This window comes from Oncorhynchus nerka, linkage group LG20 (assembly GCF_034236695.1).
Source record: "Oncorhynchus nerka isolate Pitt River linkage group LG20, Oner_Uvic_2.0, whole genome shotgun sequence".
Taxonomy (NCBI): Eukaryota; Metazoa; Chordata; class Actinopteri; order Salmoniformes; family Salmonidae; genus Oncorhynchus; species Oncorhynchus nerka.
In genome coordinates this window covers 25,258,991-25,284,450 of record NC_088415.1, presented here as the reverse complement: position 1 = coordinate 25,284,450, position 25,460 = coordinate 25,258,991, and the positions used below count along the sequence as shown (strand labels likewise).

Here is a 25,460-nt window from a genome sequence, read left to right as displayed (position 1 = left end):
AGTTCCAAGTTGTCGTGAACGCAACAACACAGTGGAGGAGAAGACAAAATGGAAGGCTGTGTAGACGTTTTCCTACGACAGAACACAACTGGATAACCAGTAAGGTAGCTAGCTATTGTTTAAAAAAAAATATCGTAAGATTTATTAATACAATTATATTTTACAACAACAGTTAGACGCAAGCTAGCCAAATTAAATTACATTAAAACATTGTCACGCGGTAAGGCTCCTTGACCCTGTAAATAGCATAGGCCAGTTAACTAGCTAACGCCAGGTAGGCTTGCTAGCTAGTATGTTATTTTAATTTAATTTTGTATCAATAATGTTTGGTAGTTATACTGCTAGATATAATACCACTACACACGCCGCTTGGCTAGCAAGCTAGGTTGCTAACGTTAGTGCAAACATTCCACGAGCTGAAGTTAACTAACGTTAGCTTGTTAGCTAGCTTGCTAGGTGGGGGGAGGGTGTCTAGTCTAGTTTTTTAAAACGGCATACTTGTGTTTTAGTCACTAGATAAAGCGTTAGCTAGCTACATGCCTACATTGATGGTTTCATTCAGTGGCAGTAATGTAATATTTCAGTGGTGGACTTCATTAATCTTCATTTTTGCGGTGTCAGTGTTACAACTCAACTAAAATTAACTGTATGTCTAATTTACAAGCCTCTGTAGTAAACAGCAAGTCCTGCTTGAAATTCACATTTTCTACGGGATGAATGAGGGAGGAATACTTGATCAGAAATGGTCGTTGTTTGATGTTATGGACATGGGGGGGATGCACGGTTTTTGAACACCCAAGTGATGTCTCTTTCTAGTCATGACATAATGCTCATAGTCTTGTCTACGAGCTAGATGCATCTTTTTTTATGCTTGTCTGATTCTGAATTCAAACTTGGCTTGTGTATAACTCTGGTACAGGGCGGGCGTTAGTGCGGCCCAGCCAGTGAACTAGAATGATTAATTATATTTCTATGGGCTCAGGTAGGCCCAGTGTTAGCAAGCGTCATGTAGTGAGCTACTGTCCGTTATTTACATCAGGTGATGTGATTTCACAGGCGGGTTATTTAAAGATGGTAGCTATTTATTTATTTTATTTTTTAATTTAAGGACCCCTTTAGATATATTCAGTAGCAGTCAAAAGTTTGGACACAGCTACTCAAATGTTTTACTTAATGGTTTACTGTTTCCTACATTGGTGAATAATAGTGAACACATCAAAACTATGAAATAACACAATGCAATGATGTAGTAATGAAAAAAGTAGCCACCCGTTGCCTTGATGCCAGCTTTGCGCAGTCTTGGCATTCTCTCAACCAGCTTCACCTGGAATGCGTTTCCAACAGTCTTAAAGGAGTTCCCATATATGCTGAGCACTTGTTGACTGCTTTTCTTTCACTCTGGTCCAAACCATCTCAATTGGTTTGAGGTCAGGTGGTTGAGGAGGCCAGGTCAACTCCATCACTCTCCTTGGTGAAATAGCCCTTAAACAGCCTGGAGGTGTGTTGGGTCATTGTCCTGTTGAAAAACAAATGACAGTCCCACTAAGTGCAAACCAGATGGGATGGTGTATTGCTGCAGAATGCTGTGGTAGCCATGCTGATTAAGTGTGCCATGAATTCTAAATAAATCACTGAGTGTCACCAGCAAAGCACCATCACACACCCCCCTCCATGCTTCACAGTGGAAACGACACAAGCAGAGATCATCCGTTCACCTATTCTGCATCCACCTATTCTGGAACCAAAAATCTCAAATTTGGACTCATAAGACCAAAGGACAGATTTCCACTTGGGATGCACAATATATCGGTGAACACATCAGAATCACACGATATTAGCTAAAAATGTCAACATCGGTATTGGCCGATGTGCAAAATCGATGTCAAGCTGACGTGCATACCTATATAACGAAGGTACATGACGTAATGACGCCAAGTAAAATTTTGCGCTGTAAGTGCAACACAGCATTCCTAAACTAGCCCACAATGTCTGCTGTGTGGATCGAGCAGTCAACAAGTCAAGCAGTCATTTGAGTAACAAGAGTAACAACATTTCAGCGAGACAACTCAAAGGCGAAATCCATTAAAGCCAAGATAATGGCATTCATTGCCCTTGAAAATCAACCGTTTTCTGTTGTGGGTGATGTTGGTTTTCGCAGACTGGTCGAGCACCGGTTAACACTACCAAGTGCGCTATTTTTCAGATGTTTCCCTACCGGAGTTACACAGTAATAGCGTCACTGCTATTAGCTTCATGACATACATACTATGGAACTCCGTATGGGTCTTTGCGTGTCAAAAAATATACAGTAGCACTGTCAAAAGTTGTACAACAAAGTCAGCAAACACCGGCCATGAACGATGTGTTTACAATACCGCATTGGTAATACAGCATCATTTGTTCGACCACGACTTCTGAGGTAGCTAGCTTTAGCTTGGTACCTAGCACCAATACAACCAGCCTGAAATCAATGACCAGTAGAAACTGCAGTCATTTTCATTATTCTTAGCAATGATTAAGGAATCCTTGTAAGTATTAGCTAGGTTGCCACTTGTTGTTTGCCTATTGAAATTGAACTTCAGTTCATAAAAATAAATAGCTAGCTGTTTACAGCTTACAGACGCTAGGCAATTAAGGTCACAGTAATGAAAACTTAGGACACTAAAGAGGCCTTTCTACTGACTCTGAAAAACACCAAAAGAAAGATGTTCAACTGTTCAACTGCGTGAACGTGCCTGAGGCATGAGAACTGCAGATGTGGCCAGGGCAATAAATTGCAATGTCCGTACTGTGAGACGCCTTAGATAGGGATACAGGGAGACAGGATGGACAGCTGATCGCCCTTGCAGTGGCAGACCACGTGTAACAACACCTGCAGAGGATTGGTACATCCGAACATCACACTTGCGGGACAGGTACAGGATGGCAACAACAACTGCCCGAGTTACACCAGATTAACTGTATGTCTAATTTACAAGCCTCTGTAGTAAACAGCAAGTCCTGCTTGAAATTCACATTTTCTACGGGATGAATGAGTGAGGAATACTTGATCAGAAATGGTCATTGTTTGATGTTATGGACATGGGGGGATGCACGTTTTTGAACACCCAAGTGATGTCTCTTTCTAGTCATGGCATGACATAATGCTCATAGTCTTGTCTACGAGCTAGATGCATATTTTTTTTAATGCTTGTCTGATTCTGAATTCAAACTTGGCTTGTGTATAACTGGTACAGGGCATTAGTGCGGCCCAGCCAGTGAACTAGAATGATTAATTATATTTCTATGGGCTCAGGTAGGCCCAGTGTTAGCAAGCGTCATGTAGTGAGCTACTGTCCGTTATTTACATCAGGTGATGTGATTTCACAGGCGGTTATTTAAAGATGGTAGCTATTTATTTATTTGATTTTTTAATTTAAAGACCCCTTTAGATATATTCAGTACCTGTCAAAAGTTTGGACACAGCTACTCAAAGGTTTTACTTAATGGTTTACTGTTTCCTACATTGGTGAATAATAGTGAACACATCAAAACTATGAAATAACACAATGCAATGATGTAGTAACGAAAAAAGTAGCCACCCTTTGCCTTGATGCCAGCTTTGCGCAGTCTTGGCATTCTCTCAACCAGCTTCACCTGGAATGCGTTTCCAACAGTCCGTATGGGTCTTTGTGTGTCAACAAATATACAGTAGCACTGTCAAAAGCTGTACAACAAAGTCAGCAAACACCGGCCATGAACGATGTGTTTACAATACCGCGTTGGTAATAAAGCATCATTTGTTCGACCGCGACTTCTGAGGTAGCTAGCTTTAGCTTGGTACCTAGCACCAATACAACCAGCCTGAAAACAATGACCAGTAGAAACTTCAGTCATTTTCATTATTCTTAGCAATGATTAAGGAATCCTTGTAAGTATTAGCTAGGTTGCCACTTGTTGTTTGCCTATTGAAATTGAACTTCAGTTCATAAAAATAAATAGCTAGCTGTTTACAGCTTACATATGGTAGGCAATTAAGGTCACAGTAATGAAAACTTAGGACACTAAAGAGGCCTTTCCACTGACTCTGAAAAACACCAAAAGAAAGATGTTCAACTGCGTGAACGTGCCTGAGGCATGAGAACTGCAGATGTGGCCAGGGCAATAAATTGCAATGTCCGTACTGTGAGACTCCTTAGATAGGGATACAGGGAGACAGGATGGACAGCTGATCGCCCTCGCAGTGGCAGACCACGTGTAACAACACCTGCAGAGGATCGGTACATCCGAACATCACACTTGCGGGACAGGTACAGGATGGCAACTGCCCGAGTTACATCAGGAACACACAATCCCTCTATTAGTGCTTAGACTGTCCGCTATAGGCCTAGAGAGGCTGGACTGAGGGCTTGTAGGCCTGTGGTAAGGCAGGTCCTCACCAGACATCACCAGAAACAACGTCGCCTATGGGCACAAACAAACCGTCGCTGGACCAGACAGGACTGGCAAAAAGTGCTCTTCATTGATGGGTAGCAGTTTTGTCTCACCCGGGGTGATGGTCGGATTCGTGTTTATCGTCGGAGGAATGAGCGTTACACCGAGGCCTGTACTCTGGAGCGGGATCGTTTTGGAGGTGGAGGGTCCGTCATGGTCTGGGGTGGTGTGTCACAGCATCATCGGACTGAGCTTGTAGTCATTGCAGGAAATCTCAACGCTGTGCGTTACAGGGAAGACCACCACCTCCCTCATGTGGTACCCTTCCTGCAGGCTATTTCCAGCAAGACAGGAATGCCAGTGTTCTGCCATGGCCAGCGAAGAGTCCGGATCTCAATACCATTGAGCACGTCTTTGACCTGTTGGATCGCAGGGTGAGGGCTAGGGCCATTCACCCCTGAAATGTCCGGGAGCTTGCAGGTACCTTGGTGGACGAGTGGGGTAACCTCTCACAACAAGAACTGGTAAATCTGGTACAGTCCATGAGGAGGAGATTCACTGCAGTACTTAATGCAGCTGGTGGCCACACCAGATACTGGCTTTGTTCAGGGACACATTGTTCCATTTCTGTTAGTCACATGTCTGTGAAACTTGTTCAGTTTATGTCTCCGATGTTTAATTTTATGTTCATACAAATATTTACACTTGATTTTTGCTGAAAATAAACACAGTTGACAGCGAGAGGACAATTTATTTTGGCTGAGTTTAGTAATCTAGCGAACTATAGCTACTGAAACAGATTGTCGTTTTGCTATGTTTTTGGGGAAGAACATTGATTGTGTCCATGGGCTAGCAATTTACAAAACAATCCACAAGGAGATTGCATGGCAGGCTGACCACCTGTTACGCGTGTGCAGCATCAGAAGGACCTTGTGGCTGCAAGGAGCCAAGGTAAGTTGCTAGCTAGCATTAAACTTAACTTATTGAAAACAATCAATCTTCACAGAATCACGAGTTAACTACACATGGTTGATATATTACTAGGTTAACTAGCTTGTCCTGCGTTGCATATAATCAAAGCAGTGCCTGTTAATTTACCATCGAATCACAGCCTACTTCAACTTCGCCTAACTGGTGATGATTTAACAAAAGCACATTCGCGAAAAAAGCACAATTGTTGCACAAATGTACCTAACCATGAACACCAATGCCCTTCTTAAAATCAATACACAGATTTATATATTTTTAAACCTGCATATTTAGTTAAAATAAATCCATGGTAGCAGGCAGTATTATCTAGGAAATTTGTGTCACTTCTCTTGCGTTCAGTGCAAGCAGAGTCAGGGTATATGCAGCAGTTTGGGCCGCCTGGCTCTTTGCAAACTGTGAAGACCATTTCTTCCTAACAAAGACCGTAATTAATTTGCCAGAATTTTACATAATTATGACATAACATTGAAGGTTGTGTAATGTAACAGCAATATCTAGACTTAGGGTTGCCACCCGTTCGATAAATTTCGAAACAGTTCCGTATTTCACTGAAAGAATAAACATTATTACTTTTTTAATTATAGTTTCCGGATTTTACCATATTAATGACCAAAGGCTCGAATTTCTGTTTATTTATTATATTATAATTAAGTCTATGATTTGATATTTGATAAAGCACTGAGCGGTGGTAGGCAGCAGGCTCGTAAGCATTCAAACTGCACTTTACCGCAGCTCTTAGCAATGCTTGAAGCACAGCACTGTTTATGACTTCAAGCCTATCAACTCCCGAGGCTGGCAATACTAAAGTGCCTAAAACAACATCCAATAGTCAAAGTTATAGGAAATAGAAATGGTGTAGAGAGAAATAGTCGACACGTCCTATATTAACTACAGCCTAAAACTTCTTGCTGGGAATATTGAAGATTCATGTTAAATTGAACCACCAGCTTCAATATATTCTCATGTTCTGAGCAAGAAACTTAAACGTTAGCTTTTTACATGGCACATATTGCACTTTTACTTTCTTCTCAACACTGTTTTTGCATTATTTAAACCAAATTGAACATGTTTCATTATTTATTTGAGACAATTGATTTTAGTTATGTATTATGTTAAGTTAAAATAAGTATTCATTCAGTATTGTTGTAATTGTCATTATTACAAATATATTTAAAAAAAGAAAAGAGCACTTTTTTGGTCCTCCAATTATCGGAATCGACGTTGAAAAATCATAATCGGTCGACCTCTAACTAGAATGCTTAACGTTTTTAAAATCGGTTATCTGTATTGTTTTTGTTTTTTTGGCAAGGGAAATATCAGGTATCAGACAAAATTGTCATATCGGTGCATCACTAATTTCCACAACTGATTGTCTCAAATGTATTAAGATGTAAAGAAATTCCACAAAGACATTTTCAACAAGGCACACCTGTTAATTGAAATGCATTCCAAGTGACTACCTCATGAAGGTGGTTGAGAGAATGCCAAGAGTGTACAAAGCTGGAATCAAGGCAAAGGTTGGCTACTTTGAAGAGTCTAAAATCAAAAATATATTTTTGATTTGTTTAACACATTTTTGGTTACTACATGATTCCATATGTGTTATTTCATAGTTTTGATGTCTTCACTATTATTCTACAATGTACAAAATAGTAAAAACTCCTGTGGTGGGCCGGGCGCAGTGCGCGCTAACCAAGGTTGCCAGGTGCACGATGTTTCCTCCGACACATTGGTGCAGCTGTCTTCCGGTTGGATGCGCGCTGTGTTAAGAAGCAGTGCGGCTTGTTTGGGTTGTGTATCGGAGGACGCATGACTTTCAACCTTCGTCTCTCCCGAGCCCGTACGGGAATTGTAGCGGTGAGACAAAATAGTAGCTACTAAAACAATTGGATACCACGAAAAAGGGGTCAAATTCAAAAAATCAAATAAAAAATATTGAGTTTGGCCTTTACTAATATAGCCCATAGAAAAGCATTGAATAACACATTCAGCAATGGCAAAACAGGCAGTCCTAAAAATAAATCGTAAGGCATTCGTGGTTTCTTTGCAGCAATTCGACCATGAAGGCCTGATTCACGCAGTCTCCTATGAACAGTTTATGTTGAGATGTGTCTGTTACTTTGCCATGGGTGGCTAATTCGGGGCTCCCGAGTGACGAAGCGGTCGAAGGCACTGCATCTCAGTCCAAGAGGCGTCACTACAGTCCCTTGTTCGAATCCAGGCTGTATCACATGCGGCCATGATTGGGAGTCCCATATGGCGGCACACAATTGGCCCAGTGTTGCCCAGGTTTTGCCAGGACGGGCCATCATTATAAATAAGAATTTGTTAACAGACTTGCCTAGTTAAATAAAAGTACAACACATTTTTTACATTAAAAAAAATGTCTTTCTTACAGTTGAAGTCAGAGGTTTACATACACCTTAGCCAAATACATTTAATTTTGACACCTATGTAGTAGGTTACAACATCGTTTACAGAAATTCCAGGACTCACTGTGTTTTTAAGTGCTAAATATTGGTAAAATTTCACATTTTGCAATATTCAAAACCAAACATGACACTTGAGAGAATTGCTCTACTGTATGTAGGGTTACTGGAACCTGATTTTAATTTCTCAAAAACAGGGTTGTATCGTCAGCTAACTGGGAAATCTTCACCTCCTTATCACATACAGTTGAAGTCGGAAGTTTACATACACCTTAGCCAAATACATTTAAACGCAGTTTTTCACAATTCCTGACATTTAATCCTAGTAAATATTCCCTGTCTTAGGTCAGTTAGGATCACGACTTAATTTTAAGAATGTGAAATGTCAAAATAATAGTAGAGTGATTTATTTCAGCTTTTATTTATTTCATCACATTCCCAGTGGGTCAGAAGTTTTCATACACTCAATTAGTATTTGGTAGCATTGCCTTTAAATTGTTTAACTTGGGTCAAATGTTGCGGGTAGCCTTCCACAGGCTTCCTACAATAAATTGGGTGAATTTTTGCCCATTCCTCCTGATAGAGCTGGTGCAACTGAGTCAGGTTTGTAGGCTTCCTTGCTTGCACACGCCTTTTCAGTTCTGCCCACACAAATGTTCTATAGGATTGGGGTCAGGGCTTTGTGATGGCCACTCCAATACCTTGACTTTGTTGTCCTTAAGCCAATTTGCCACAACTTTGGAAGTATGTTCATTTGGAAGACCCATTTGTGACCAAGCTTTAACTTCCTGACTGATGTCTTGAGATGTTGCTTCAAAATATCCACATACTTTTCCTGCCTCATGATGCTGCCACCCCTGTGCTTCACGGTTGGGATGGTGTTCTTCGGCTTGCAAGCATCCCCCCTTTTCCTCCAAATATATGGCCAAACAGTTCTATTTTTGTTTCATCAGACCAGAAGACATTTCTCCAAAAAGCATGATCTTTGTCCCCATGTGTAGTTGCAAACTGTATTCTGGCGGTTTTGGCTTCTTCCTTGCTTTCAGGTTATGTCGATGTAGGACTCGTTTTACTGTGGACATCGATACTTTTGTACCTGTTTCCTCCAGCATCTTCACAAGGTCCTTTGCTGCTGTTCTGGGATTGATTTGCACTTTTCGCACCAAAGTTCGTTCATCTTTAGGAGACAGAACGTGTCTCCTTCCTGAGCGTTATGACTGCTGCGTGGTCCCATGGTGTTTATACTTGCATACTACTGTTTGTACAGATGAACGTGGTACCTTCAGGCGTTTGGACATTGCGTTTGGAAATTGCTTATAACCAGACTTGGAGGTCTACAATTCTTTTTTCTGAGGTCTTGGCTGATTTCTTTTGATTTTCCCATGACGTTGAGCAGAGAGGCACTGAGTTTGAAGGTAGGCCTTGAAATACATCTACAGGTACACCTCCAATTGACACAAATTATTTCAATTAGGCTATTAGAACCTTCAAAAGCCATGACATAATTTTCTGGATTTGTCCAAGCTGTTTAAAGGCACAGTCAACTTAGTGTATGTACATTTCTGACCCACTGAAATTGTGATAACAGTTAATTATTTGTGAACTAATCTGTAAGCAATTGTTGGAAAAATTCCTTGTCATGCACAAAGTAGATGTCCTATCCGACTTGCCAAAACTATAGTTTGTTAACAAGAAATTTGTGCAGTGGTTGAAAATCGAGTTTTAATGACTCCAACCTAAGTGTATGTAAACTTCCGACTACAACTGTATATCTAGGAGATAGATATAAGAAAGCTAAGGAAAATATTTACTTTTTGTGGGTGGGGCACTCTAACTACCTTTTTATACTTCCATTAATTGTTTTAAAACTGGTACTGGTTACAGTCAGATGAGTCCTGTGACAATTGTAGGTGTTGTAAAGCAAAATGATGAACATCGTGTTCGTTGGAATCTCCCCTTTCCACAGTGGGATTCCGTTAGTTTGTATCCTATACGGTACGGACGCTACAAACATGTTGGCACATCAATTACTGACTTCAGATGAGTCCCGTGATGTTTATAGAGCAAAACGGAGAACACCATCGTGAGAATCTATTTTTCATATTAGTTTGTTGGCCAAACCGTTCTGACGCTACAGACGTTTTTGTGAGAAGACCTATTTTCAGGATGTCTCATGGTCTGACAAACACCACTGTAGCTTGCCCACCTTCCACCGCAGATGCGGAAGGGCGACATCGGTGGATGTGTTGGATTGAGACGCAGCCCATGCAAGACTGATATGTCTAGCTTAAACTGACAGATTTTGATTGGGATGTTTTGTTACCTATACTGACGCACCCATGTGTCAATGGACTTAACGATTAATGCAAAGTGATGGACTGCTCTTCAAGTCTCTCGAAGTGTAAATGTGCTTCATTTCAATCAACAGCATTTCTGGTAGATTGGTTAACATTTGTATTTATTAATTTGACAGGTCTACCATGGAGGGCTTTATGGATATCAATGAGATCCATGACATCACTGGCACTGATACAGGTATTACCTTAACTATTTTCCTTCCCCTTTTAGTCTTAATGTAATGGACTGTGCGTTAGCTGTCCAAATAATGTGATTGGATGGAGATGATGATACATTTTCTGTCATTGTTTTTCTATCCTTGCTGTTCTCCTTGGTGTAGAGGAGCACAGAATAGATGCAGAGCAGGTGGAGGGGGCCGAGAGGAGTGCTAGGCCGACCATCAGCGAGTTCAAAAAGACCTGGGGCTTCAGGCGGACCACGGTTGCCAGAAGAGAGTTTGTGGGATTGGATGAGATTGAAGATCCAGAATCTCCACCCCTACCCACACGTCGGGGCAGAGGCCGCCCAGCCAAGACCTATTCAAGACGTGGGCGAGGGGGGAGAAGAAGCGTCCCAGCCGACCTGGAGTACTCTGTAACGGCCTCCCCAATTCCAATGGACACAGAGCCTTCCTCAGATACCCAAGAGCCCTGCCCAGGTGGCAGCCTAGATCCCACCTCTTGGCAGGACTTTGGATCTGCATTTGGCACTGCTTTTTCTCTACTTGGGGAGAAGGAGGAGGACTACATGCCCATGACTGCTCCTGCCCAAACTATGGCTGCCCCTGCCCCTAGCTATGGGGCTAGTAGGGTCGTGGAAGTTGCCTCCAGTATTGAGGAGGACAGTGATGAGCTGACCCTGAAGCAGCTCCAGGAGCGGCTGAGCACTAGGGGGCGAGGGAGTCCAGGGGGAGGGGGTCAGAGGGAGGGGGAGGGGAAGAGGGAGAGGGAGAGGTAGAGGACGTGGTAGAGGTAGGGGGCGTGGGAGGGGGAGGGGTGTAGAGCCAGAGTCGAGCACTGCGGATGAAGAGGAGGTTATTTTTGTAAATGAGTTGGAACCGCAACAGGTGCATCAGCCTCAGGAGGAAAGGGAGAGGAGTCCTGAGAAGGTTGTGGTAGAGTCTCAAAGCCCTTCTCCTTCTCAACAGTCGAGCTCAGACTCTATGCCTCCTCTTGAGTCTGATCCAGAAACAACAGAAGAAAAGGCTAGCCAAAATGATAATGTAACAGAGGCAAAGGACGAGGTGGAAGAGGAGGAGAGGATCGAGGAAGAAAAGTCGGAGTATTCTAGCATATCGGATAGTGAGGGCTACAACCCCCATGCGCTTTACTGCATCTGTCGACAGAGGCACAACAAAAGGTATGTGTGTAGCATTGTCCTGGATGGTATTCATCTGTGAAAACAAGCAAGCCGTATGTTTTTGGTTTAGCAACTCTACGTCTCGGCTCTTTCCATCTGCCACACGTCTATTTCTAAATTGTCTGTGGTTGTTGATTTTAGTTGTTGTTCTTTAGCTGACATTTTCTTATTGCTCTTCTGATTCCTTATCCAGGTTCATGATCTCCTGCGACAATTGTCTGGAGTGGTTCCATGGCGACTGCGTTGGCGTCAGCGAGATTCAAGGCCGAAAGCTTGAGAGGAGTGGACGAGACTGGATCTGCGCCACCTGCACCAACAAGAGCCAGAGCCAGCCAGACCCCCAGCAGAGCTCCCCTGACTGCCTGACACTGCCCTACTCGGGGGAGGAGGAGATTGTACATGAGGAGCAGGCCAGCGAGGTGAGAACAATAACAAAAAAACATTAATTCCTTTGCTAGCAAGCAAGGAAATAAATTGTAGTTTGTGGTGTTATATGGCTTTCCTTGCTTTGTACGGCACAAACTTGACTACATTTTAACCATGGTGTTTATTTGCATGTTTGAGATGTGTGCTGACGTGAGTCTGGTCCTAGGAGGCTGTGGTGCAGGAGGTGACAGAGATGGTTGCTGAGGCTGAGATGGAGTTGGACGGTTCCCTACCCCAGTGCATCGGCTCAGGGTGCAGTAAGCACGCCCTGCCCGACTCCGTTTACTGCGGCACAGACTGCATCCTGCGGCACGCGGCTGCCACTATGAAGACGCTCTCCAACTCCAAAGAGACTAAAACCAAGCAACGCCCACAGAGGAGAGCAGCAGCCAAACTCGGCCCTAAGGTAACCCGTGGTTCAAAATAGGTTGTTTTGGTTAAGAGACTGCCTAAGATTTTTTTTCTTCTTCTGCATGTTGTCCTTGTTTTGTTTTGGTGAAGAATGTATGTTGAGATTGTTACCTTTTGAAATGGATAAAGCTGACACCTGACACAATCACTCACATAGTATGAGTACATTTAACCCCAAATAAGCTGATGTCGACCTCTCTGAATATTTTGACCTCAGGGTCAGAGGTCAGCTAGGATGCCCCAGGGGTTGTTGGCAGAGCGGCCCGAAGAGGAGGGTGAGGAAGAGGAGGCTGAAGAAGTTGAGGACAAGGAAGCTGACACATCTACATCTACCTTATCCTGTGACCCTAGTCTCACTGCAGTACAGGCCACATCCATAGAATCACCTATGTTTTACAAGTCGAGTATGTATCACTCACAGCACATGCATATCCAACACATACAGAATACTTTCACTCAGTTGGCATTCATCAGACACTAGCTATAATGTTACCTATACCATCCACAATCTGTAGGTGTAGGGAGACAAGGTTATTTGCAGGGGTCATCAGCAATGGGTAAGTGTACACATTTTGGCAACTTTATAAAATGTTTTCCTTCAACTAGTTGAACAGGAAACGTTGAAAAAGAATAGAAACCAAACCAATTAACAATCCAAATGAAATGTCCTCAGTTCCCAAATGGTAGAACGTTTATTATAGTCTGGTTGAGACGCTTCTACTTCAATACCACCATCTTTCTACAGTCAATATTTTAATAGTTGCCAATGTTTTGATTTGACAAATATTGAAACCGGTACGTTAGTTCACTGACAGCCTTACATGGCAACAACATAACTACAAGGTACAGGCTGAAATTAGGTGAGTCTGTCTTAAAAAAAATGTTTTCTTTGTTAGGAAATACAGTGGAAGTATGTTTTAAAAAAGAAAATAGGGTACACAAGTTGTTCAGATAAAAAAATCACTGTTTGATGGAAAGCGCAAAAAAAATTGGTTTTAGTTCTCAGAAGAAAAAAAACATGAAACAAAATGAATGCTCGGTCACTATGGTCCAAAAACAAGGTCTCTCCGGTCATCCAGTAGTGCCTGGTATAGGAAATAGTTTAGTTCAACAATGGATGAAAAACCGGTGACATAGCAATAGCACATTTTCTTCCTCTCAAAGATGGCAACCGAATGCAAGCTACAGACCAGTTGAGCTTTTGGAGGAACTGGTTTCAATTCTTTGCAATGGTGTTTGAACTGTGACTCGGGGTGGAAAACTGAAGAGAATCATCCAGTCTTATAAGATTTATAGAGCAATGTTCACCAGTTAATAGCAAAGGCCAAGGTTTGCTTTGGGTAGTGTAAACCCTTGGCTAAAGTTCAAGCTTCCACTTCTCAACAATCACTGATTTTGGCTAGACACATCTGTACCATTTGCACATTGCAATGGTCTCTGTTTTTCCTACTCTCTTCTTCTGCGCTGTTCACAATATTGCTTTCACGTAACATGTGTTTTGATATCAGTGCTCATGGAGGAGGGGACGAGCGCCACGTTGCCAACTTGAAACTTTTTTTATAATGAAGAATTTAGAATTTGTATCTTAAACAAGGTGCAGTGTCATACCATACTTGCACACACGGGACACCAAAACACACACATCCATATTGTACATTCAGACTTGGATCAGTGCTCATGGAGGAGAGGGGACTATTGAGATGCATCCCTTGTCCTTAGTCTTACTAGATTGCACTCATCCTCTTGAGCTCCATTGCTTTAGCTATAAACCACTTCTACAGGGCTGTGCTGTTTTAAAGGCCCAATGCAGCTGTTTTTATATCAATATCAAATCATTTCTGGTTAACAATTAAGTACCTTACTGTAATGGGTTCCCATTTAAAATGGTCGAAAATATAAACGCAACATGCGACAATTTACAGTTCATATAAGGAAATCAGTCAATTGAAATACATTAATCAGGTCCGAATCTGGATTTCACATGACTGGGAATATGCATATGTTGGTCAGAGATGACTTTTTTTTAAAAAGGTAGTGGCGTGCTTCAGAACCATTCGGTATCTGGTGTGACCCCCCATTTGCCTCCTGCAGCACGACACATCTCTTTCGCACAGAGTTAATCGGGCTGTTGATTGTGTCCTTTGGAATGTTGTCTCACTTCTGGATATTGGCAGGAACTGGAACACGCTGTCATACACGTCAATCCAGAGCATCCCAAGCATTATCAATGGGTGACATGTCTGGTGAGTATGCAGGCCATGGAAGAACTGGGACATTTTCAGCTCCCAGAAATTGTGTACAGAGCCTTACGTTATGGGGCCATGCATTATCATGCTGAAACATAAAGGTGATGACATCAATGGGCCCTCAGGATCTCGTCACGGTATCTCTGTGCATTCAAACTGCCATAGATAAAACGCAATTGTGTTCGTTGTACGTAGTTTCTGCCTGCCGCCCATACCATAACCCCACCGCCACCTTGGGGGACTCTGTTCACAACGTTGACATCAGCAAACCGCTCACCCACACGACGCCATACATGTAGTCTGCGGTTGTGAGGTCGGTTGGACGTACTGCCAAATTCTCTAAAACGACATTGGAGGCAGCTTATGGTAGACAAATGAATATTCAATTATCTTGCAACAGCTATGGTGGACGTTCCTGCAGTCCGCCTGCAAATTGCACACATGAGACCTCTTTGGTGTTGTGACTGCACATTTTAGAGTGGCCTTTTACTGTCCCCAGCAGGGTACACCTGTGTAATGATGTTTCATCAGCTTCTTGATATGCCACACCTGTCAGGTGGACGCACTATCTTGACAAAGGAGAAATGCTCACTAACAGGGATGTAAACAAATTAGTAAACAAACTTTGAGAGAAATAAGCATTTTCTGTGTATGGAAAATTTGTAGGATATTTTATTTCAGTTCATAAAACATGGGACCAACACTTTACATATTGTACTTACATTTTAGTTTAGTGTAGTTTTTTTACACAACTTTCTCCAGCAATAATTTTACTAGGACGGTCTGGGAGTGGTCTGAGTGAGGAAGAGGAAAATAGAAAACGAGCTGTAGAGGTTTAGAACTCTCTTTATTGGTCTATTAACTAATTAACTGCATGGCGATGTCACTTTGGAAAGCCGAAACTCCCACCCATCCAAATCTGCTGATTTAGAAGGTCCTGTGTAGATTGTATTTTCAAAAATTAACTATCACGAAATAACACTGATACATTTGTATCACACTTTCACAGTATTAGTGACGTGTCATCAGCTGTTATACAAAATAATACCAGACACAGGAAAACTTAATTTTGACTGCACTGGGCCTTTAAAACAATGCATCAGCTATTCATCAAAGGAAAGCAGGATCATATTCACCTGAGCCCCAGACACTGCACTATCTATCCAGACATGGGATTTGTTTTCAGAAGAATCTATTCATAAACACTACATTTGTATCTTCGGATTTATGCATGTTTTTTAAAGAAAGCTACCATAGTTGACAATATTTGCTACAAGTTGTCAAGAAGTGCTTGACAGTAACCTGGCCTAGACCCCAAAGTCTAAGCAGAACCCCAGTGGCAAGAAAAAGAAGCCTTGAGATGAACCAGACTGAGGGGAGGCCCATCCTCATCTGGCTGTACCAGGTAGAAGTTACATACAAATACAATGTATGTTCAAAGAATACGAGCAAAGACAGACCGTTTTCTGTATCTGCAAGGCACACACAGTTATTTCTGTTTTGGCCAGATAGTTGTCCATAAAATGGATATAGACTTTGACACAGCATGATGGGACAGACCAATATGTGGAGGCACCAACAGGTAGGGTGAAGCAGAAAGGGAGGGAATGTGGCAGTAGGGCAGCATCTGGACATGTTGGTGGAAAGCTGTCTATAATGGTAGTAATTGAGTACAGCAAAGGCAGTCCCAGCCAGTACCTTTTCCCATACCAGACCATCCACAACTGTTCACTGCTGTTTAATGTGAACCTGTGATTTCACTTGGATAAGTATAACAGGGTCTAGATTGATTCATACTTGAGCAAAGTTTTTCCCTCAAAGTGAGTTTGAACTTTCCAGTCTGCTAAAGAAATGTAGATTTTGGACATTGGTTATTGTCACTCGTGTCCAGAGGCAGGACTGGGTCCTCTGCCTTGCCCTCTAGTAATGCTGCCCCTTTATCCAAGCCACTTGGTATTCAAGAGTACCGATGTTCAGCAGTTAGGGTGCCAGTGTCAATCAGTCCTATTCTCCACTATTTTTTGACTTACCAGAGACCTTGCAGCAACTGACGGGTTACAGGTTGGTAGAGGGGAGAACAGGAGGAAAGTGGTGGTTGCAGTGGAATTTGATCCCATGCTGTTCTGGGGGACTGCTGTTCCATGCCACCAGCAGTTGGAACTTAAACTATTGTCAATTGCAGTGTCATACACATACACACACACACACACATAAGCAAATGATGCACTAGTCAATCTTTGGCTCACTTTTAGGCTTATGTCTGGCCACACAAATCCTTACTGGACTGATGCTGGCTATACACTACACCTCTGACATTTCTACAGCTCTCACACACAAACCCCAACATGCACACAGACACGGGATACCAACAAACACAGACATATTTTACACTCAGACCAGAGGGAGAGAGGATTCTATGCAAATAGGGACGGGGAGATTTGGAGAGCGGAGCAGTTTTTCAGCTGGAGCATGGAGCTGCTGAGAGGATGTTCAGATGCCATGCAGGATTTCTCCCAAGGATCCTGACAAACAATGAATGCCAGATTCATAGATCCATTTCAATGAAGAAGACTGAAGTACACCGCTGGCCAATGCCACTGACATAATCAATACTGCAATGCCTGGCAGATCAGCAGGAGTTGTGAAATTATCCTTCCAATAATTTGGAACATAACCTGAATTATCCTATTAGGATTTGAAATCACTCACAAAATGATACACTTGCTCCTTTGCTCTACAGTTGGGTTACAGTTTTTGTATTTTGAGTTTATTCAATAACCTGCATCAGTGAACACCTGTTTGAATCCTGCACGTGAATGGGATTCAGTGAAATGCCATAGAAGTGTGCAAGGAGTACAGCAGTTTATTTAGTTATTGCACACATGGAACAATGACTAAGGCTGTGTTATGTTCTTCAAACAACCTAATTCTTCTTCTTTTTCACTAATTGGTATTTTGGCCAATCAGATCAGCTCTGAAAGAATATCAGAATAGTTACACATTTTAGTATCCTGGTCAAATATACAAGCATTATTCTGTACCATAGAAGGATCTTCCACAAAACAGACATGCATTTTATGTACATCCTATTATTATTTCTGGTTCTGTTTTTATTTTTGACAATTAAAAATCCTGAACACATCTGACACTAGAGGATTGCAACCTCAACGCTAATACGTTTAGTGTGACCATGTGTCTTACATCAGTTCTCACCATTCACATGGAAACATTTGACGTAGATGACCAGCTGAATTTGTTTTATATCGATCTGATATGTTTCAGATTCACATACAAGTATTCACACCCTCTGGTATTTTGCAGAAAGTGGACTGGGTCTATCGCACTGCCCGAGATGAGTGACTATCACTACTATGGTCTGAGACACCTAGGCCAAATACTGTTTTTAGTCACAACCAAGATTTAGGCGGCAGTCAAATGACCTCTACCTCCAGTTTTTACAGATTTGAATTAACTATAGCAAGGCTAGGTGGAGACATCATCATTGCTTATTTTGCCCGTGTTACTCTACTTTCATGGGGGACATCCAGGTGGTGCATCTTTTCATTCCAGCCCAGCACTAACATACCTGTGCAGCATCATGGTCCCCATGATTAAGGAAAACTGTTATTCCTTTATTTTTGCAGATCTGAAGGAACTGGATAGGTGTAAGCAATATGTGTCTTCATCTCTGCTATCTGTTCAACAGTTATCTTCCGTTTTGGCTTTTCGTCTTGAGCCCCCAATTGTTAAACACAAGCACCCTCTACTGGCCAGATATTATAATAGTTTTTAAAAAGTGCAATTATTCAGTGTGACGTTCTCCTGAGAATGTATCATATTCCCGTACCCCTGAGAAAGTGTCATAATAAATCCCCAATAGTAATAGCACAGAGTGTCTAAACCCAGAAGTGAAAAATCGCGAGACTTCCGGGAACACTTGCGAAACAGACTAGTCCGGGGATTTAGAAGTCAATGAGAAACATTCTTCCTTTGTTGTTCATTTTCTCAATCTGAAGGCACAACCTAGATTAGAGCCAATGTCTTAAGTAGTTGAACATATTATTACTCCAACCTCGTGAAAGTGACACGTTTTCGTCAAAAACAACTTTATATTAAGGAGTGCCATTGATTTGACATCCTGCACATGTGCAGTTCAGCGCGAGACGAACGTTTGGCCCATGACGTGTTTATATGTATGAGCTGTGCTTGCCAACGTCGACATAACATCGCCTACAAGTGTGATCGGGGATTTCTATTTGGAGATGAAGTTTTAGCCGATCTTCATACTCTACTCTTTGATAATATTTTAACGATATATCATTTTACATTTGTTCATGTTTGGATAGCATTCTATTGTAGAAACGACTATATCAAAATACTGTAAGCATTCTGGGTAAGATGTTATACAGTTGTTCAACTACACACATTTAATGCCCTGATCATAATTTGTTTATTTGCTCATGATGTTCTTTATATCCAAGTCACTTGATTGCTGCAAGGGTGCCATTCCATTTACTTGCTAATGTGAATTGTTAAGACTCAAGCATAGAGCTTCATCTGATTGTTGCTTTTACAATGTAAAACAGATGCCTTACCGAAGGATGTACTACTCCAAAGTGCACACTAGACACACTTAAACCTCAATCTCACAAATGATCATATGACAGCAGTCCGATAAAGTACATAAATAGTCATCTGTAGTTTCTCCAATAGATCAACTTTTTGTATATAGTGTTGGTTGGGTTGGATGTGATCTTATAGTAGGATCAGAACAGGATCTGTGTAGAATCATTTAATCAAGCAAGTTTTGTAATATTGCTAGATGCAACCACTGAATGGAGATTCAGTAGGAAAGTGTGGATTTAGCCATATGTTCTGTGTTTATGGATCGAGTCCATTAACACCTTTGCCATAATGTTCCAGGACCTTGTTTCCCAGAGCATTCGTAGCATCAAGATCATATCTTTTAGTAGCCAAGGTCTTTCCCAGAGCCTTCATTAGTATTGTTGCTCTTAAAAACCTTTGCACATCTACGGAGTGATCCTGACCACTCATAGAGCAGCCAAAGTGCATCTTTAGGCTTCTTTTCTGCCTTACCTCACAAGATAATCCTTCTAAAACAATGTAAGTGTTTTTGTGTGAATGGGCATGATCGTACAACGTAAAAAAATTCAATTGGGTAATGTATAGGATATAATGTAATATTTGAAATATGTATTTAACATTTTGTCAGGTTTGGTTTTATTTGATACAAAGCTGAATCTTATCGGTACAAATTGGAAACACCTGGAAGTCTGTAAATGACAAGCCGTTGTCAGGTCATTGGAACAACAATAATACAGCATGGCTGCTATTCAGCGGATTGTTTATCCAACATAACCGGCGGCTCCGTCTGCGCAGTCGGTTGGTGTATATAAATCTGCATGTCCGTTGCAGCCCCATCATTGGGAGTCTATCAGGCTCCCACAAGAGGTACTCAGACTGCTCTACCTTGTGTATAAATCAGCTGACCAACCAGCTGAGGCATAGCAGGGGAAGTAGTAGGGATGCTAATGGTGCTGTCGTAGCCCCCCCCCCCCCCGGCGAAATAATAACAGCATCGCCACCCCCAAACGTCTTCCTGAGGTGCAGCTTCTAACAGCCTTGTGCTTTTACTCAGTGTGGTGTTTCCTCCAGGGCTTTGGGGATGGACACAGAATATATATTTTTATGAAAAAACAAAATGTGTGTAGTAGAGGGTTAGTCACTGTATAAATTTGTGTGTTAAAAGGAAACGATCTGATACAGATATATTGTGGTGTGCCGTGTCCTAAAGCACTATAGGAAAGAAGATGACCGTGGTTCAAATCTTTAAATGTATGAACATTACATGACAAATGGTTAGTTTATTTTCATACATAAAACCTAGTCTTCGAAATGTATAGGCCTTGCCTACTTTTCACATGAAATGTGGGCTATTAGTAGTGTTTGCTTATGATTCCAGCGCCATCGATTTCAGCACCAGGGAACTGGACAGCTCCCCCAACGGGATCATGTTGAAAAACTGAACCCGGCCCCAATGATTACAGGCTCTTACAGGTTCACACCACCTGCTTATTTACGGAAACACTCTTGAAACGTTGGCTCGTAAATAACGATGCATTTAGTATGATCATGTAATGCTTAAGTTACAACGCAACTGGGAAACGAGGCCCAGACCTCTTGGCAGATGTCATTGTGCGCTCACATACAGGGAGGCTCTCCCTCTCTCCAGGAGTGTCCTGCACACACACACCCCAATGCAAACGGGGAAACACTTCTTCAGAGGCCCAGAGTAACAAAGAACAAATGTAATTTCAATGCTTCCATCAATAGCGCTGGAAGCTGGAACAGCTAACGCAACACTTGAACCAGCAGAGGACAATTCAATTGCGCTACTGCCTGTGCCATAAAGTTCCAGACCTCATGGCAAGAGCCGTAGTATACTTTCCGAAGGCAGATCTCAATAAAATGGATGATATAGGGGGCTACGGAGCTGAAGAAAAGAGAAATGAAAGTACCGTATGTTCCTCCATGACAGGGATCTACCATGCCAGTCCTTCGAGGGCTGAAGTTCTACTAGTTTTCATGTCTCCCTGGCACTTCACTGATCAGTCTGAATCATTGATTACCCATTGACCACCTGATAATCCAGGTTTTTGGCTTGTTATGAAAACGCAAAGACAAACCAGCGTATACGGCATCCATCAATTATTAGTGTTGTGTACCTCTCCACTATAAGGAACAAATCTGCCATGCCCAGTGTCGGGTCTAATAGACTGGACATAACATAGTAAACGTAAATCCGGGACAGTTTGATATGTTACGTTTGGTATGGTTACATACAGTGCTCGACTTGGACAGAAATAAGTGCCTGTACTCATTTTGGGTGCTGGTACTGTTTTATATTTAGGAGCAGGAGCTCCACAGTACTTTTGAGCTAATATTCTACAAGCGGAACAGGAGCTCAATCAGTAGAACGTTTGAGGTGCCGGTACTTGTCTCATGTGAGCTCCTGCCCAAGTCAAGCACTGGTTACATAAGAGAGGAAGTCACTTAAGGCAAAAACTAAAGGAGAATGTCTGGAACTCTTGGAGGGATGCGAAACCATTCTGGGTTGAGATCTGGTGACAAACACACACACCCTTTAAACCCCCCTATGCTCTTTTGAGACCCCTCTTTCAAAGTCACTGAGATCTCTTCTAGCCATGGTATCCAATAATGGGCAACTGGGCATTTTTATACACGACCTAGGGTTTCCATTAGCCGGCTTTTGGTCAATATATATATTTTTTAAAGCGAATAAATTAAAATTTGCACCGGCCAATTGTCCAGGAGAAGAGAAAATCCCATTGCGAAATAATTAATCGATGTAAATACGTTTGACTGGTCATGGTTATCGGTCAATAGGTTAATTTCCATAGTTTAGTGGAATTAAATTGGTGCATGTATGTTTTATTAGTGATTTAGGCTCTTATTTATCACAGATACAGAGTCTTTGAGTATAAAATCTGTCAGACAGCGTGAGTTGCATCTCAAACAGCAAATTCATAGGCAATGGAAGGCAGGCTTCATCAGCGCATCACACACCACTTCGCAATGAGCTGGAGGCAGTATGCATTTTCAAAATAGATACGTCATTGTTTGAAATCTGAATGTTTTACTACATATTATGATGCGTGTCTTACATTGCTTCAAAGTAGGCCTTGCCAAAATCTTTCTTTCGTTGTCCACTAGCCAAAGGCCCAATCCTAGTCATATTAACCCATGGTAATTGTTGCATATTAGATCTCCCCACTTTCGAAATTTCAAATGGATATTTTAATCTCTGTCACATGAAACCACTCACATGTGCGGTGCACTTTTGACAACAGTGTTTTCTCGCTATTTGCAATATGGAAAATACATTCACACACAGCCTGCTGCATTGCTGCGCTCTAAACATTCTGATCTGTTACATCAGACTTATTGCTTTTTAACGTTTTGTTTATTTTACATAGCCTAGGCATACTGGTTGTATGAATTTGGGATCTGTCGTCCCACAACTGTCCCAGCGTCTGTTTGGAATAGGCTATTTCTTTCTCAACAAGCTGACCAATAGAAAAGGTAAACGTTTCTACTATGGGGGATAGTAGATTGCCATAGGCTAGTGATTTTGCTGTTCGTTACCTGTCTTGCTGGCTGAGGAAAAGTACATTTTGGACAGTTATTCTAACATCTTCAAAGTGTGCATCAGAATTTGGTAAGAAGAACCACACATCGTTGTATCCTCAACTTGCATGTTCTGTTAATATGAATGACCATAATCTAAATGTGATTACTGTCATTCTGAGCACCATGAGTAGACGCCCTAATCAGGTTACGCGCCCAATGCATATCCGGTAAATTTCCTAATGGAAACCCTTACATGACCCTAAGCATGATGGGATGTTAATTACTTAACTAACTCAGGAACCACACCTATAGAAGAACCTGGTTTCAATATAAACTATATATAAAAAAGTATGTGGACACCTCTTCAAATTAGTGGATTTTGCTATTTCAGCCACACCGTTGCTGGCAGGTATATAAAATTGAGCACACAGCCATGCAATCTCCATAGACAAACATTGTCAGTAGAATGGCCTTACTGAAGAGCTTAGTGACTTTCAACCTGGCACCGTTATAGGATGCCACCTTTCCAATAAGTCAGTTCGTCCTGCTAGAGCTTCCCCTGTCAACTGTAAGTGAAATTATTGTGAAGTGGAAATGTCTAGGAGCAGCAACAGTTCAGCCGTGAAGTGGTAGGCCACACACGCTTACAGAACAGGAGTGCTGAAGCGCATAGCAAGTAAAAGGTTGTCTGTCCTCCGTTGCAACACTCACTGCTGAGTTCCAAACTGTCTCTGGAAGCAACATCACCCCCACAACTGTTCGTTCGGAGTTTCTTGATATGGGTTTTCATGGCTGAGCAACAAGCCTAAGATCACCATGCGCAATGCCAAGCGTCGGCTGGAGTGGTGTAAAGCTCGCCGCAGTGGAAACACATTCTCTGGAGTGATGGATCAATCTTCACCATATGGCAGTCTGACGGACGAATCTGGGTTTGGCGGATGCCAGGAGAACGGTACCTGCCCGAATGCATAGTGCCAACTGTAAAGTTTGGTGGAGGAGGAATAATGGTCTTGGGCAGTTTGTCATGGTTTGGGCTAGGCCCCTTAGTTCCAGTGAAGGTAAATCTTAATGCTAAAGCATACAATGACATTCTAGATGATTCTGTGCTTCCAACCTTGCGGCAACCGTTTGGGTAAGGCCCTTTCCTGTTTCAGCATGACATTGCCCCCGTGCACAAAGCGAGGTTCATGCAGAAGTGGTTTGTCAAGATTGGTGTGGAAGAACATGACTGGCCTGCACAGAGGCCTGACCTCAACCCCATCGAACACCTTTGGGATGAATTGGAACGCTGACTGCGAGCCAGGTCTAATCGCCCAACATCAGTGCCCGACCTCACTAATGCTCTTGTGGTTGAATGGAACCAAGTCCCTGCAGCAATATTCTAACATCTAGTGGAAAGCCTTCCTCGAAGAGTAGAGGCTGTTATAGCAGCAAAGGGGAGACAAACTCCATATTAATGGCCATAATTTTGGAATGAGATGTTCGACGAGCAGGTGTCCACATACCTTTGGTCATGTAGTGTACTCTGTATTGTGTTTCCTTTATTTTGGCTTTATCCTTTATTTAATTTACTCAAGTGTAAACTTGAGTTTGACCTACTTCAGCTTCACAACATTACAGAGCATTAGATGTAAATGTGGACAACACATCTGACACCTTTGCATATCAACATACTGAGACATTACACACTTTTTATTATGCGTTAGCATATTTTACTATGGAGTGGAGACATTTTTTGTTTAGTTCAGAGCAGTGGAGCCTGGTGTCACTGGTTGATAGATGTTAAGCACTTTAAAGCGCGACTGTCTTTAAAAGGCAACAAGTCCCTTTGAAAACGGCCTATGTGGCATCGATTCGAGTTAAACATTTATTCTAGTGTCCAAATTGACTACAAAGTGTAAATTGGATAATTTTGGTCATAAAGTCAGACTCGTCTAAAACGGAGTTTGGAACAGCCGTGCTTCTCAATGGGTAAATGAAGGTTGGGTTTTGATGTCCGTTTGCCCACTAACATGGGGTGAACTGCTGCTGTGATTGCTCTCTATCCGATAGCACAGACAGTGAGACAGACCTGCCCAACAGCTCAGACTTTGTTAACATAAGGCAAGTCATCACGCATATTTGAACTTGAGAAATACTGCACCAAGCACCTTAGTGCAATTTTACATCTAACTATCTCAGATTCATTTTGGGGATTTTGAGGAAGTGAAATAAGCTTCTGCGTCTGCAGTGTCTCGTGGGGGACAAACATAATTTACCAAAAACGGAATCTGTCAGGAAACACACTTCCAAGACTGAAATCTAGTTTTTTTTCTAATGAGTAACCAAAAAACACACGTGCCAATCGGCGTGTTCATTGACTCTTTAATGATGAACAAGCTTTTTCATAAGCCAGTAGTCATTTCATATTTGCAAGGGCATCATTTGGAGGAATTTACTTTGCATGAAACATTAACTTATAGGTATGGGGAGGGGCATTTTAAAGGTCCTGGACTGGTTTTCCCAAAAGCATCGTAGCACTAAGATGATCTTAATTCCATTTAAACTATACTGAACAAAAGTATAAACACAATTTGTAAATTGTTGGAGTGGAAATAAAAGATCCCAGAAATGTTCCATACGCACAAAAAGCTTGTTTCTCAATTTTGTGCAGAAATATGTTTACATCCCTGTTAGT

At 41.9% G+C, this 25,460-nt stretch overlaps 2 protein-coding genes across 2 annotated transcripts in view; both read left to right on the top strand.

The window, feature by feature from the left end:
* On the top strand, window positions 1-11,126 carry LOC115101868 (death-inducer obliterator 1-like). Its single transcript, XM_029621336.2, has 3 exons — window positions 1-104; window positions 10,306-10,367; window positions 10,510-11,126. Exons 2-3 carry the CDS (start codon window positions 10,313-10,315, stop codon window positions 11,124-11,126), a joined length of 672 nt encoding a protein of 223 aa, XP_029477196.2. The 5' UTR covers window positions 1-104; window positions 10,306-10,312.
* Window positions 11,127-11,152: 26 nt separating this feature from the next.
* Window positions 11,153-25,460, top strand: part of LOC115102120 (death-inducer obliterator 1-like) — a 29,591-nt gene continuing 15,283 nt past the window's right edge. The window contains 4 exon segments of the mRNA XM_029621716.2: window positions 11,153-11,528; window positions 11,722-11,947; window positions 12,121-12,360; window positions 12,583-12,769. Coding sequence (XP_029477576.2) covers window positions 11,332-11,528; window positions 11,722-11,947; window positions 12,121-12,360; window positions 12,583-12,769 — 850 coding nt within the window. The 5' untranslated portion in view covers window positions 11,153-11,331.

Bases quoted from the DNA above. Each gene is read 5' to 3' on its own strand.
- LOC115101868 (XM_029621336.2), top strand. From the start codon at position 10,313: ATGGAGGGCTTTATGGATATCAATGAGATCCATGACATCACTGGCACT. The intron at 10,368-10,509 runs GTATTACCTTAA...TCCTTGGTGTAG, and splicing joins CATCACTGGCACTGATACAG to AGGAGCACAGAATAGATGCA.